Raw genomic sequence first — 15459 nt, forward strand, 5'->3', positions numbered from 1 at the left:
CATACCTATTAGAATAGATAAAAAGGAGGAGGAAAACAACACTCCAGCCCTGATACAATCAACTGTTTGTGAGGATACAAAGTAACTGGAGCCCTTATGAGCTGCTGGCTGAGATGCAGAATAGTACAGAAAGTATGACAGGTCCTTTGAAAGCTAAACATTCTCTTACCATAAAACCCACAACACTGCATTCCCAGGAGTTTACCCAAGAGAAAGGAAAAGGTATGAGCATACAAAAACCTGTGTACCAGAGCAGATTTATTCATAATTACCAAAGGTATCCAGGCTGAAGAATGAATAAGCGAATTATTCTATATTCATACAATGAAATGCTAACTCAGCAATAAGAAGAAACTAACTACTACTGATACAAGTCTATCACAGAGAAATCTCAAGTGCATCAGGTTAAGTGTAAGAAGCTAGTCTCAAAAGACTACATACTATATGAGTTCCTCTCATGTCATTCTAGAAAAGGCCAATGTACAGAACAGAAAACACCAGGGGTTGCTAAGTGCTGAAGGTGAGGGCTTGGGGCTGACTACAAGCTGCACGCGGGAGAACCTCAGGGTGACCGACTGTTGTACATTGTCTGCAGTGGTGGTTATGTGACTGTCACAGGGCTAAATGCGTTTGGCAGACTCAGGACTATACGTAAGGATGAATTTTAATGTGTGTAAATTATATCAATAAAAACAATGGAAGTATTAAGAAAATTAATGAAATATGATAAAATACTATCAAATTATTCTATAAACACTAGCCAATTGACTATAAGGCATGATAATATATGTTTAATCTGATTTAAATATGTTATCTATCAGGATATTTCAAACAAATTCAGGCCATACCTTAGCTCTATAAAGTTAAGGTTAGTATTATGATTTTTTTTTTTTTTTTTTTTACTATTTAGAGAGACACAAAAAAAATTGAGTATATTTTATCTGAAATCACTGTTTCTTTTCAAAACAATTAATTCACCCGTGAAGTGATGGGACCAGATGCCATGATTTTAGTTTTCTGAGTCTTGAGTTTTAAACCAATTTTTTCACTATCCTCTTTCGCCTTCATCAAGAGGCTCTTTAGTTCTTCTTCACTTTGTGTCATAAGGGTGGTATCATCTGTGTATCTGAGGTTATTGATATTTCTCCCGGCAATCTTGATTCCAGCTTGTGCTTCATCCAGCCCGGCATTTTGCATGATGTACTCTGCATACAAGTTGAACAAGCAAGGTGACAATACTTGACATACTTCTTTCCCAATCTGGAACCAGTCTGTTGTTTCATGTCCAGTTCTAACTGTTGCTTCTTGACCTGCATACAGATTTCTCAGGAACCAGGTCAGGTGGTCTGATATTCCCATCTCGAAGAATTTTCCAGTTTGTTGTGATCCACATAGTCAAAGGCTTTGGCGTAGTCAATAAAGCAAAAGTAGATGTTTTTCTGGAACTCTCTTGCTTTTTTGATGATCCAGTGGATGTTGGCAATTTGATCTCTGGTTCCTCTGGCTTTTCTAAATCCAGCTTGAACATCTGGAAGTTCATAGTTCACGTACTGTTGAAGCCTGGCTTGGAGCATTTTGAGCATTACTTTGCTAGCATGTGAGATGAGTGCAGTTGTGCAGTAGTTTGAACATTTAGAAAACTAAGATCATGGCATCCGGTCCATTACTTCATGACAAATAGATGGGGAAACAATGGAAACGGGGAGAGACTATTTTCTTGGGCTTCAAAATCACTACAGATGGTGACTGTAGCCATGAAATTAAAAGACGCTTGCTCCTTGGAAAGAAAAGCTATGACCATCTTAGACAGCATATTAAAAAGCAGAGACATTACTTTATCAACAAAGGTCCATCTAGTCAAAGCTACAGTTTTTCCAGTAGTCATGTATGGATGTGAGAGTTGGGCTATAAAGAAAGCGGACCAAAGAATCGATGCTTTTGAACTGTTAGGGTCCCTAGGACTGCAAGGAGATCCAACCAGTCAATCTTAAAGGAAATCAGTCCCAAATATTCATTGGAAGGACTGATGCTGAAGCTGAAACTCCAATATTTTGGCCTCTGATGTGAAGAACCAACTCATTGGAAAAGACCCTGATGCTGGGAAAGATTGAAGGCAGGAGGAGAAGGGGCCAACAGAGGATGAAATGGTTGGATGGTATCACCAACACGACGGACACGAGTTTGAGTAAACTCCGGGAGTTGGTGATGGACAGGGAAGCCCAGCGTGCTGCAGTCCATGGGGTCGCAAAGAGTAAGACATGATTGAGCAACTGAACTGAACTGAATTTACCCATTGCCTATCATGTGCAGATTCAAAGATTGACAAGATCGCAATTTAGGAACATGACTTTCCCCCTCTCTAACTTGCTAGTAATGGACACAGCGGGTAGAAACAGTATGTGTAAAACGTCTGTCTGTTCTCTCATCTCTTTCTGCACGTTCTCCAGGGAGAAGGGGAATCCGCAATCAGCTCTCTTCAGAGGGAGGAAAAGGGAGACCTATGGGCAGCATGACTTTATGCCAAGTACTATTAGGTGGCATCAGCCACATTTTACACCTGTGGAAACCGAAGTTTTAGAAGTGAGTTGGACCATGCGTGCTCATTTCTAAAGGGAAGCAGGCAGTGCTAGAATTCAAATTCCAAACAGGTTCATTTCAGACAAAGCTCTTACTTTTTTCTTTTAACATAAGTATTTTAAAGCTATCATTTACTTAATCCTCATTTCAGAATTTTCCATCTAGTTCTAGAGCCACATGGCATGTGGTATCTTAAGTTCCCTGACCAGGGATTGAACCCATGCCCTCTGCAGTGGAAGTGCAGAGTCTTAACCACTCAACCTCCAGGGAAGTACCACAAAGTTCTTAATCTTACCCAGATCACTGTAATTTGCTCTCTGACCATCTGCAAATGCTTAAGCAACAGCTTGGTTCTACATGTTTCAAAACAAGGAATATCTTTTAAGATTTTATTACTTGCATGACCTTGTTCAATTTTAAACCCCAAGCTTACAATATATACTTATATACTCAGAAACACTAACACAGTTTACACATTTACACCAGCATACGGTGTCTTTTATCTGATCACTCAAAACTTAAAATATAAACCACTTGATTTCTTAAGTCATGACTGAAAACAGCAATATACAAATAACAACCGAAAGGATATATGAAAAAGTAATCATGCTCACTTTTGACCTTAATAAAGAATTTATTGCAACTCTGATTTTAAACAAAGGATTATAGAAAAGTTCTTCCCCTTTCTTCTGGCTTCCTGACATCTGGCTTTCCTCTATTGTTTTCAGAAACTGCCAGGATCCTGAGTTACACGCAGATTATTTACTCAACAGAACTCACCCTGTGAAGTGTCACCGTGTGTTGTTCCCATATAGCTGTTTCCTCCATTGTTGTGTTCTGACAGAGGAAAAGAAAAACAGTTATCTTTTAAGAGAATGTCTTTCATAAAGTAGATGAGAACCTCTAGCAAACAATTTAGCACAGTAAAATACCAAAATCCATACTTTTAATATTAGGTACTCTGAAGAGCACTTAATAATTACAGAAATTTTTTGCTTGCTTCTGTTTTTGTTGTAAGAGACAGGAAAGTATACACAGGAACTTCCTTTGTTTTAACTTAATTTGGACAAACGCCACTCAACACTCACTTCAGGCCAGCTGAAATCAATGCTCAAGCTAATTCTGCAAGTTAACAGTGACAGAAATTAGAACAGCATTTTTAAAGTATCTAACAACATAAAAACATTTAAAAGCTTTCCTTACACTGTGCAAAGAAAGGAAACAACAAATACCTCTGAACTCAGTACTTATACATATTACAGGAAAACAGATAAGACCATTCGATAGGTTTGGTCAGTGGTTGCTTCAGTATCAGCTGAAACACTACTGCTCAACCTAGTTTCATTTTACTACAGAATTATCTTCACATTTTGTTTATTACTCTAAAGAAAAAAAAGGGTGGGGCTTTTCCAGTATACATATCATGCACACAAGCCCATAACAAAAGAACAAACAATTCCACCCCTCTCAAAGAATCCCTGGGTAAAATAAGTGATGCGAGCGCCCAGAGTTGCTGCTGCTCAAACGTCCGTATAATTCAGGTTCTTCTCCTGTCACAGCTTTTACTGAAGAGGGAAACAAATCACTATCTAAAGGATGGGCACTAAGGAATTTAGAGTAAATTTCTTATAAATTGGGTTCATTGCTCTTGGAAGTTTAAAGTAATTCAATCTCTTTTAGTGTTATCATTCTCTGCAGCTGGGGTTGCTGAACATATACAGACATTGACAATTTGTCTAAAGGCTTTCCAGAGTTATCCAAAGGTAGGGTGGAAGGGAGAACGCTGAGCATGACACTGCCAGGCCGTCGCTGTCACCCAGAGTTATCGACGTCTGTGCCACAGGTGAGCTTTCCTAGCACACTGCTGTCATGAGCATCATGAGAAGATATCCACCATGGGGCTGTGGGCCCACTTCTTTCCACAGCAAATTTAATCGAACATTAATGCCCCCTGAGAAAATGAATCCCTATAAAGAAAGCCCACTTCCCTCAATTCAGAGCCACTAGATTAACTTTCCTGCCAGATGAACGAGAGGCAAAGAAAGGATCCCTCTGTCCCCAACCATAGATAAGAACTGTCCACTAACGTTTTGTTTCAATCTTGCAGTCAAGTGCAGCAAAACCTCCTTTTAATGAGACCTCTACTGGAAACAAAGCTGTTTTGTTTTTTAAAAAAATGACAGAGACACATATATTTTAAAAAAATTCCTCCATCAATGTGACACAGTGATGATAGGAGTAATTCTGCTAAACAGAAAGAGTCCTACTAAATTACGCATGATAAAAATAATCTGCAACTGCCAGTTTGTCCAAGCTTAGCTGACTTATGAAAAATAAGAATTGCTTGCACGGCTCTAAGCTCATCATGCCTGGATCCACTTCTTTAATCAGCAGCACTGCTTTTAAATCCTTTCCTAACAAGGGCAAACTGAAAGTGATCTTACACCAGGAGAGAACCTCCATAACATAACCTCTGGAATGAAAATTTATTGTCCTGCATATAGTTTGAATGGCACATAGCTTTTCATTTTGTAAAAGAATATAAATCAAATGAGAAAATTCATTTAATGTGAAGGGAGGAAAAGTAAATTCTGAAACAGCTTGTATACTGTTACCTCATTTTTAACAGGATCACTTTCAAATAGAGAAAAGTTTAAACATGAATAGGAAAACAAAGGATATATAAAAGGATATACAGAATGTTAACACGATCATCTTCAAAGTGAGGGGACGATGGGGTATCTCTTCATTATGTTTTTTTTTCCTTTTCTTTCTCCATTCCCAATCAAAATAAATTGCCAAATATTTTAAGACACATTCATTAGATCCCACTTTGAACTTCAAATGTCTATTTTTAACTTTGCTTTTAGGAAAAATCAAGTAATACTCAAAAGATTACATTACTTATAAAAATTACTGTTAGAAAGGGGTTTATACAATAACGTCTTAATGTACAAGCTGCTGCTGCTAAGTCGCTTCAGTCGTGTCCGACTTTGTGCGACCCCATAGACGGCAGCCCACTAGTCTCCTCTGTCCCTGGGATTTCCAGCCAAGAACACTGGAGCGGGTTGCCATTTCCTTCTCCAATGCATGAAAGTGAAAAGTGAAAGGAAAGTCGCTCAGTCGTGCCCGACTCTTAGCGACCCCATGGACTGCAGCCGACCAGGCTCCTCCATCCATGGGATTTTCCAGGCAAAGTACTGGAGTGGGGTGCCATTGCCTTCTCCGGTACAAGCTTCTAGATGAGTACAATAAGAGAAATTTCGATTATTTCACATAAGGGGAAAAATAAGAATTCTAAAACAATGGTTCTCAGCATTTTAATCAAAATTAGTATGTTTCTTCAGAAAAGCACACGCCTCAACCAACTCAATGGATTCCCCAGAATGGGTAACACAGCAGCTCACTTCTCTGATAAAGCCGAACACAGCTCAATTCACCAGAGGGAGACCAATGAACAAGACAGGGCCAAGAGAGAATGAAATATGCAAAAGGATGTTCAGTTAGGCTCTTAGCCTACACACTAAACCAAGGACATCTATAACATAGGTTGTTATGCCCAGCTCATCCTTATCGTTTCAAATACACAGAGGCACACGAGCATCCCCAGTTTAAACCACTGACCATGCCACGTCTCTCCACTCTCAGGCCTCTGGCTTCTGTCACTGGCAAAAGCAGCGAAACCATCCACTGCTGTCTGTCTAGGCAGATTTTATGAGGACTTCGGAAGGCACTGAGAGGTGAGTGGATGAGAACACAGATTTGTGAGAATACAAATATAGTGAGTGAAGTACAACGGTAGACTCTTAGCTGATGAGATTCAAGTCCTCACTGTAATTCTTTCCACTTTGCTCTATTTGACCATAAAATGCTGAGGGGTGGGGAGAGCAGATTCTTAAAGTAAGTCACTCAGTTTTATGAAGGCTAAAACTGAAATAAAGCATTTTTAGTACTACTAAATTTGGTACTTCAGAAATTTTGATACTTTAGAAAAAGAAGGAAGGGGATTTTCTCCACTCCAGGATTGTCTCCTCTGGGGTAGAGAAAAAGAAACTGGGGCAGGCAGGCAGGAAAATTTATTTTCACTGTGAGCACTTCTCACTTAATAGTGTTCTGCTAAGTTCATCTACTACTTACTCAAATAAGTAATTTAAAAACATCATCCTTATTATAAAATTGCTTACTACTCATCATTTTTCTTACTGGAAAAAACCAAATGCATAATTGTGTAAGTCGCACAAGGATTTCTGGTAAAGAGTCTCATTCCCCAAATATTCAGGCTTGTGGGGAGACCACAAGTAACAAAGTGTTGCTCCAATAAGAATGATTCCAGTACTATCACCCCTGTAATTCTGAAACATGCTGTTAAACAGAAAATGAAGAGGCCATGAACACCAAGATCAGAACCCAAGTCTGCCATTAAATAGGTAAGTAACCTTAGTGTTCCCCATTTAGGGAATGGGATACATCAACTCAAGGAGAAAGCCCTGTGTAGCTCCAAAATCCTACTAGGCTGTAATTCCAATTCCAAACAAGCTGCAAATTCATTAATTAGGTAACCAGTGTGGGCATCAAGAACAGCGACACTCTTAGCCACTGGGCTCTGAGTTCTACACACAACTTCAAAATCAGCATCCACTGACCAGAATTCCAATTTCTGAAGGAGCAAAAAGCTGCTTTTCAGAAAGTGCAAAGAGTTTGTTTGGTTTCTTTGTTCTAAGCTCCAACTGGCAAAGATACTACTCAGATCACCAACTGTGAAGGGCTTCCTGCCAAAACTTCAGATCCTAATTTTAGGCGGCTTCACTGTCCTTTCAGCAGATTCCAAGTGGTGGAAAGACAGGAAGTTACAAGAATGGACAGGACAAGGAGAACCTATATCTGTTGTTGTTGTTCAATCACTAAGCTGTGTCTGACTCTTTGCGATCCCAAGGACTGCAGCACACCAGGCTTCCCTGTCCTTCACAAACTCCCAGAAGATGCTCAAACTCATGTCCACTGAGTCAGTGATGCCATCCAACCATCTCATCCTCTGTCGGCCCCTTCTCCTTCTGCCTTCAATCCTTCCCAGTACCAGGGTCTTTTCCAGTGAGTCAGCTCTTCGCATCAGGTAGCCAAAGTATTGGAGCTTCAGCATCAGTCCTTCCAATGAATATTCAGAGTTGATTTCCTTAGGATGGACTGGTTTGATCTCCTTGCCATCCAAGGTACTCTCAAAGAGTCTTCTCCACCACCAAAGCTCAAAAGCGTCAATTCTTAAGCTCTCAGCCTTCTTTATGGTCCAACTCTCACATCCATACATGACTACTGGAAAAACTGTATCTTTGACTATATAGACCTCTGTTGGTAAAGTAATGTCTCTACTTTTTAACACACTGTCTATGTTTATCATAGCTTTTCTTCCAAGGAGCAAGTGTCTTTTAGCTTCATGGCTACAGTCACCATCTGCAGTGATTTCAGAGCCCAAGAAAATAAAGTCTGTTGCTGTTTCCATTGTTTCCCCATCTATCTGCCACAAAGTGATGGGACCGGATGCCATGATCTTAGTTTTTTGAATGTTGACTTTTAAGCCAGCTTTTTCACTCCCTTCTTTCACCTTCATCAAGAGGCTCTTTAGTTCCTCTTTGCTTTCTGCCATTAAGGGTGGTGTCATCTGCAATCTGAGGTTATTGATATTTCTCCTGGCAATCTTGATTCCAGCCTGAGCTTCATCCAGTCTCACATTTCACATGATGCACTCTGCTATAAGGTAAATAAGCAGGGTGACAATATACAGCCTTGACACACTCTTTTCCCAATTTGGAACCATTTCTTTGTCCAGCTCTAACTGTTGCTTCTTGACCTGCATACAGGTTTGTCAAGAGACAGGTCAGGTGGTCTGGTATTCCCATCTCTTGAAGAATTTTCCACAGTTTGTTGTGATCCACACAGTCAAAGGTTTTAGCATAGTCAATGAAACAGAAGTAGATGTTTTTCTGGAATTCTCTTGCTTTTTCTATGATCCAACAGATGTTGGCAATTTGATCTCTGGTTTGATTCCTCTGCCTTTTCTAAATCCAGCTTGTACATCTGGAAGTTCTCGGTTCACGTACTATTGAAGCCTAGCTTGAAGGATTTTCAGCATTACCTTGCTAGCTTGTGAAATGAGTGCAATTGTGTGGTAGTTTGAATATTCTTTGGTATTGCCCTTCTTTGGGACTCTAAAGAAAACTGACCTTGTCCAGAACTGTTGTGACTGCTGAGTTTTCCAAATTTGCTGGCACACTCACTGTAGCATTTTAACAGCATCATCTTTTAGGATCTGAAATAGCTCAGCTGGAATTTCATCACCTTCACTCGCATTGTTCATAGTGAGGCTTCTTAAGGCCCACTTGACTTCGCACTCCAGGATGTCTGGTTCTAGGTGAGCGAGCACACCATCGTGGTTATCTGGGTCATTAAGATCTTTTTTGTATAGTTCTTCTGTGTGTTCTTGCCATCACTTCTTAATAACTTCTGCTTTTGTTAGGTCCATACCGTCTCCATCCTTTATTATGCCCAAGGGTGCATGAATTGTTCCCTGAGTATCTCTAATTTTCTTGAGAGATCTCTAATCTTTCCCATTCTATTGTTTTCTTCTATTTCTTTGCATTGTTCACTTAGGAAGGCTTTCTTATCTCTCCTGGCTATTCTATGGAACTCTGCATTCAGATGCTTATATCTTTCCCTTTCGCCTTTGCCTTTCGTGTGTCTTTTCTCAGCTATTTGTAAGGCCTTCTCAGACAACCATTTTGCCTTTTTGCATTTCTTTTTCTTGGGGATGGTTTTGATCACTGCATTCTATACAGTGTCACAAACCTCTGTCCAAAGTTCTTTAGGCACTCTGTCTATAAGATCTAATCCCTTGAGTCTATTTGTCACTTCCACTGTATAATCATAAGGGATTTGATTTAGTTCATACCTGAATGGTTCAGTGGTTTTCCCTACTCTCTTCAATTTAAGTCTGAATTTTGCAATAAGGAGTTTATGTCTGAGCCACAGATCATGACGACCTATATCTGGGAGAAGACCAAATCCAGGATGGACTAAATTAAAAGTCAGTGTTCCCCAAATGTAGGAAAAATCTTAACTCCTTAACATTAACTGAGACATACAACCAGTCAAAACCTACCATCCTTTTGGCTGTAATTTTAAAACAATCCATTCATTTATTCAATCCAGACTTTGATGCTAAGTGCTGTGGAGGTCAAGAATAGAATCCTCTCTTCCTGAGGGGCTCAAGGAGAAGGTTTGGAACACTAGATAAATGGTGCATGAGGTGCCACAGCAGGTGGAGAGGACAAGGCTTGACTGAGAAGATAGGAGACTGAGTCCCCAAGAAAGCAAAATTTGAGTTTAGGCTTGAAGGATGACCAGGAAAGAAAGTGGGAAAAGATGGTTCCAGAGAGGAATCAGCATGTCAATAGGCTGCTGCTGCTGCACACAGAGCTGCTGCCATGTGGGTAAAAGAGCCACTGGAGCAGTACACCAAAGGTCTTGTAATGTCAGGCTAGCAACAGTGAGCTCAGTGGAAAGATACTAAGGACCCATTCTGACATCGTGACATGGAAGACAGAGTTGAGGCAGGGAGACCAATTAGAAAGTGGAAGTGAAGGAAGAGAAGCTAAAGATGATGGTGAGAGGCTTCTGAATTGGGACAGCTGCATGAAAAAACCAGAAGAGATGACAAATTCAGTTTTAGTCGCCTTTAAGTTGAGGTGCCTGTGGAATACTGAAGCAGAGAGACAGGCAGTAGGCCGGTGGATACAGGAGATCTGGTGTAGATAAGAATCTAGGGGTAATCTACAAAGTAGTTCTGAACCCAAGGGGAAAGCTCCAATTACCAAAGCACTAAGCTGACCCTGTGCAACATGAGTACTCTAAGGGGAAAAAGCAAGAACCACAGAGACTTGAGAAGGAACAGCCAGCAAGGAACTCACACAAAAATGGCACTTGGTAGTGAAGGACAGGGAAGCCTGGAGTGCTGCAGTCCATGGGGTCGCAAAGAGTTGGACACAGCTGAGAGACTGAACAACTGTCCAGAAAAGATGACAAAATAGAAAAATCAAGATATCGTAAAAGAATACAATTTTCATGTATTTTTAAACTGTTGGATCTTTCCATGTCAAACATGTATTTAAAATAGTTTATTCAGGGCCATCTCTTAAATAAAGCACACTGAGCATTCTTTGCTGACGACCGTGGTCCTCACTAGGAAAACCAAGCAGTAAACAGAGCAGTCACACTCCGGTGGCTGCTACTGGGCTTCTTCCTCTCTGAGCAGAGCTGCTGCACTCAATTGTTTCTGAATTCTCCTCCCCTATAAAGTGTTGGGTTTCTCTCTCTTTTTTTTTCAGCCTTCCATCCAAAATAAAAATAGGAAGCAAGATCACCTATTGAGATAAGGTGAGCCAGAAACTTATGAAGTACAGCCTAAGTTTTAGTGAATAAAACAGATGCCCCCATCCCTCTTTGACCTTTTCTTGTTGTTGTTCAGTCGAGTCCAACTCTTTGCGACCCCATGGACTGTAGCCTGCCAGGCTCCTCTGTCCTTCGAATGCTCCAGGCAAGCATACTGGAGTGGGTAGCCAGGCCCTCCTCCAGGGGATCTTCTCGCACCAGGGATGGAACCTGTGTCTCCTATCTTGCATGCAGGTTCTTTACTGCTGAGCCACCAGGGAAGCCCCTTTGACCTTCAGTTAAGCATTTAATTTCAAATGTGATCACTGCTACACAAATGAAGTAAAAAGAAAGAGACTAGTGTACACGCTAAAAAGTGGGGAAAATATATATTTGGATTGATCTGAAGGGCTGTTATGCAAACTTTCAAAACAGAGATGTCCTGTTCAAGAGATAATAAAAAAGATAAACCTGAAGTCAAATGAAGAGCATGAGGAATTCAGCAAACCTCACAAATACAAGATAAGAACTCGCTTAAGCGTAAGAACTAAAAATAACGATCCAAGTAACCAGCAGCAACTGAACCTCAACTGAACCTCTCAACCTCAACTGAAAGTAACAAAGCATCCAATTCTGCTATTTCAACTTCAGCTAAATTTTCTAATACATTGTTGTGTACACTCCTTGGCTGAGAATTTAGGAGACATCAGATACTGTTTGATGAGACGGATATGATTAAAAAATATCAAGAGCTAGACAAAAGATGTAAGTGGACCTAGAATTTTTCTGGTTGATCAAAGTTTAAGTAAGTTTACAGATAAATTGCCTATTTGCTGCTGTCCTAAGATCCAAGTGAAAGAATATCAGCTAATTAAGTCACCATTAACCATTATAGGTACACGAAGGGATAGTTACAGCACTCCCCCCAAAATCAGTGCTTTCCAGTTATTGGCAATAAAACTTCTTAGGTTGACATTTTCTAGTGACTGAAGATGGATAAAAGACCTTTCAAACTTTTTCCAGGTAGAAAGGGAAGGGAAAGGGGCCGCAGAGATGGGGAAGTGGTATTTCTGAGTGTTCTCTGTGCACCAGTCCTGCTTTATGGTACATTATCCTCCACACACTCAAGTCCTAGAGACAGGGATGAGTAAAAAAAGCAAACTGCTTTGTGTGTACACTAGGAGTGAATAAATGCACTGAGGATAATCAGAGGTGGGTTTCTATTGCTATAAATAAGAAAAGGAGGGAGATAAACTGAACTGTATGACGTGAGACTGGACTCTGAGGTATCAGTATAAACCCATGGTTTAAATACACATGTAGACATATACAGAAGAAACAGAGTCCTGTAGATCCACACATACACCCCTACTTCCCAGCTGTCTGCTGAGAGCCTAGCAGCACGAAAAGCCCAACAGCAATGAGCACGGCTAGCACAGAGACTTTAACTTTTAAATACTGGTCTCTAGTAAAACAAACTAGAATTTCTCAGAGAAGGGGTTGGCTGCAGAGTTGGGTCAGAGAAAATTCAGGATGAACCTGGAGTATCATGCAGCATTAGAAATGAAAGGACTGCTCAAAAAGTTATGGGAATTTGTCAAAAGAACACAGGAATCAGCAGCAAAGAGTTTCTAGAGGACAAATCTGGAATAACTTGAGCAACAAAATAATGATAATAATAGATTTTTAACCCATAAAATAACCCATGAATCCATATGATGTAATCAAATATGAAAATGGGAAAGGGACAGCTCTTTGTTAAGAGTGGAACTTCAATTAACAAATGTGAAAAAAAAAAAAAAGAAAGAAAAAAAAATGTGGAAGGAAAGGGGGCTACAGAATTACCATCAAGCAAACTCCACCAATTGCTGCAGATGAAGATCCACCCAGAGAGGATAAAACTGGTGGGTGAGTGCTTGAGGATTAACATGATTAGCACAGCCTCAAATCCTCTCCTCCAAAATATTTATAAATTAGAAATATATTAACTTTTCAGGAGAGAACATCATCGTAACCAAAGTAAACATTACCAACAGTAAGATGTATCACATTATGAACTCCTTGACATGGTGTACAACATGATATCAAGTATTTTATAGTATTCTTGCCAAAAATGCACCATCTCATCCCAGTGATGAAAACACAACGGAAACCAAACTAAAGAACGTGAAAGTCACTCAGTTGTGTCCAACTCTTTGTGACCGCATGGACTATACAGTCTAAGGAATTCTCCAGGCCAAAATACTGGAGAGGGTACCCGTTTCCCTTCTCCAGGGGATCTTCCCAATCTGGGATTGAACCCAGGTCTCCCACACTGCAGAGGGCTTCTTTACCAGCTGTGCCACTAGGGAAGCCCAAGAATACTGGAGTGGGTAGCCTATCCCCTCTCCAGGGATCTTCCCAACCCAGGAATTGAACCAGGGTCTCTTGCATTGCAGGGGGATTCTTTACCAACTGAGTTACCAGGGGAGCAAAACCAACCTAAAGGGCAGTCTAAAAAATAATCAGTTCTTTTCAAAAAGTCATTAACAGAGGGAAAACTGAGGATCTGTTACAGATTCAAAGACACCAAAAAGAAGTAACGACTAAACACAAAGTGGAATCCTAGAAGAGAAAAAGGAAGAACTAACAAAGTTCAAATGTGGTCTGTCATTTAGTTATTATTGGATCGATGTCAATTTCTTATCCTTGATAGATGTTCTACAGTTACAGTTATGGGAAATGTAGGGTGAGTAGAATGAAAGATACAACTCTAGTATTTTTACAACTTTTCTCTAACATTAACTCAAAAGTTAAAAGTTTTTCCATAAACAGAGACAACTTACAAACCGAGAAAGAATGTACAAGCACTTAATTTCTAAAACATACAAACAACTCATGCAACTCAATATTAAAAAAAAAAAAATCCAATCAAAAAACAGGCAGAAGACCTAAACAGGCATTTCTCCAAAGACATACAGGTGGGCAACAGACACATGAAAAGATGCTCAACCTCACTAATTGTTAGAGAAATGCAAATCACCTCACACCGTCAGAATGGCCATCATCAAAAAAATCTACAAACAATAATTGCGAGAGGAAGATACCTGCATGAACCCAGACTGTCATACAGTGAGGTCAAAGAAAAGCAAATATATAGTATAGCTTATATGCCCAATCTAGAAAAATGATACAAATGAATTAACTCGCAAAGCAGAAATAGAAACAAAGATATAGAAAACAAACCTATGCACAGCAAAGGGGGATAGGGATGGGATGAACTGGGGGATTAGGACTGACATAGATATACTATTGATACTATGTAGATTGGTATAAAAATGACAACCCACTCCAGTGTTCTTGCCTGGAGAATCCCAGGAACAGAGGAGCCTGATGGGCTGCCGTCTATGGGGTCGCAGAGAGTCCGACATGACTGAAGCAACTTAGCAGCAGCAGATTGGTATAAAGTAGATAACTAATGAGAACCTATTATATAGCACAGGGAACTCTACTCAATGCTCTGTGGTGACTTAAATGGGAAGGAAATCCAAAAAAGGGATATATGTGTATGTCTAGCTGAGTCACTGCGCTATACAACAGAAAGTAACACATTGTAAAGCAATTATACTCTAATAAAAATCAAACAAACATCACCCTAAAAACAGAGCTACCACATAATCCTGCAACCCCACTCTTGGGCATATATACAGGGATTAAAAGATACATGCCATTATATATTAAACAGGGGCCTACTGTATAGTACAGGGAACTGCAATAGCAGGATCAGCAATAGCTCATAGTAACCTATAATGTAAAAGAATCTGCAGCTAAACACTTGAAACTTGATATTATAAACCACTGTAGTTATATTAAAAGTAAATATTCACAGAGCCGAAAAAAAATAGAAGAAAGAAGAATGATAATGACAAGAGTTAAGGAGCTGAAGATTGCTGGTACCAAAAAAATGTCATCTTGATTACATCTGCTTTGAGCAGAACATCTAAGAAGTCACATTCTGAACTATCATATATAGGCAAATTCATCAAATTCCTAACAAAACCAAAATTATTCTTCCTTTAGATGATAAAGAAAATAATCAACTCACTGAAGGAACCTGAATGGGTAATTAATATATCAGTTTTGTGGAGTTTCTTATTATTCATTCTCCTCACTAAACCACTATTTGATTTTCAAAAAAAAAAAAAAATCAAAAGGTTTCAGAAAATCTTTTCAATTTCTAAATAATAAAATATATGAAAAACTATGCTATTTTTCTAACAAAGCACTTAATGATAAACAGCAAATTTGTACAAATGTGTACACTACACATTTCTTTAAAAGGTCACATCTTTAAAATCAGCCTCCTTACTCCACCTCAATCCTCAAACTAGACAAATCACAATGTCTGAGGTAAGGTCTCAGCTGCTTAGCCTCATGCAGGCTCACTCCCCTGGGCCAGACAGCTCACTAAAATTAAGGTGGAAG

The 15459-nt window shown here is 39.7% G+C and overlaps 1 protein-coding gene across 8 annotated transcripts in view; it reads right to left on the reverse strand.

Moving 5' to 3' along the window:
- TJP1 (tight junction protein 1) overlaps positions 1-15459 on the reverse strand; it is a 259492-nt gene that overhangs the window by 80733 nt on the left and 163300 nt on the right. For all 8 annotated transcript variants that reach the window (XM_027521550.1, XM_027521553.1, XM_027521549.1 and 5 more), the window contains one exon: positions 3358-3414. In XM_027521550.1, coding sequence (XP_027377351.1) covers positions 3358-3414 — 57 coding nt within the window. The remainder of the gene's footprint in view (positions 1-3357; positions 3415-15459) is intronic.

The sequence above is a fragment of the Bos indicus x Bos taurus genome, chromosome 21 (assembly GCF_003369695.1).
Source record: "Bos indicus x Bos taurus breed Angus x Brahman F1 hybrid chromosome 21, Bos_hybrid_MaternalHap_v2.0, whole genome shotgun sequence".
In the NCBI taxonomy this organism is placed as follows: Eukaryota; Metazoa; Chordata; class Mammalia; order Artiodactyla; family Bovidae; genus Bos; species Bos indicus x Bos taurus.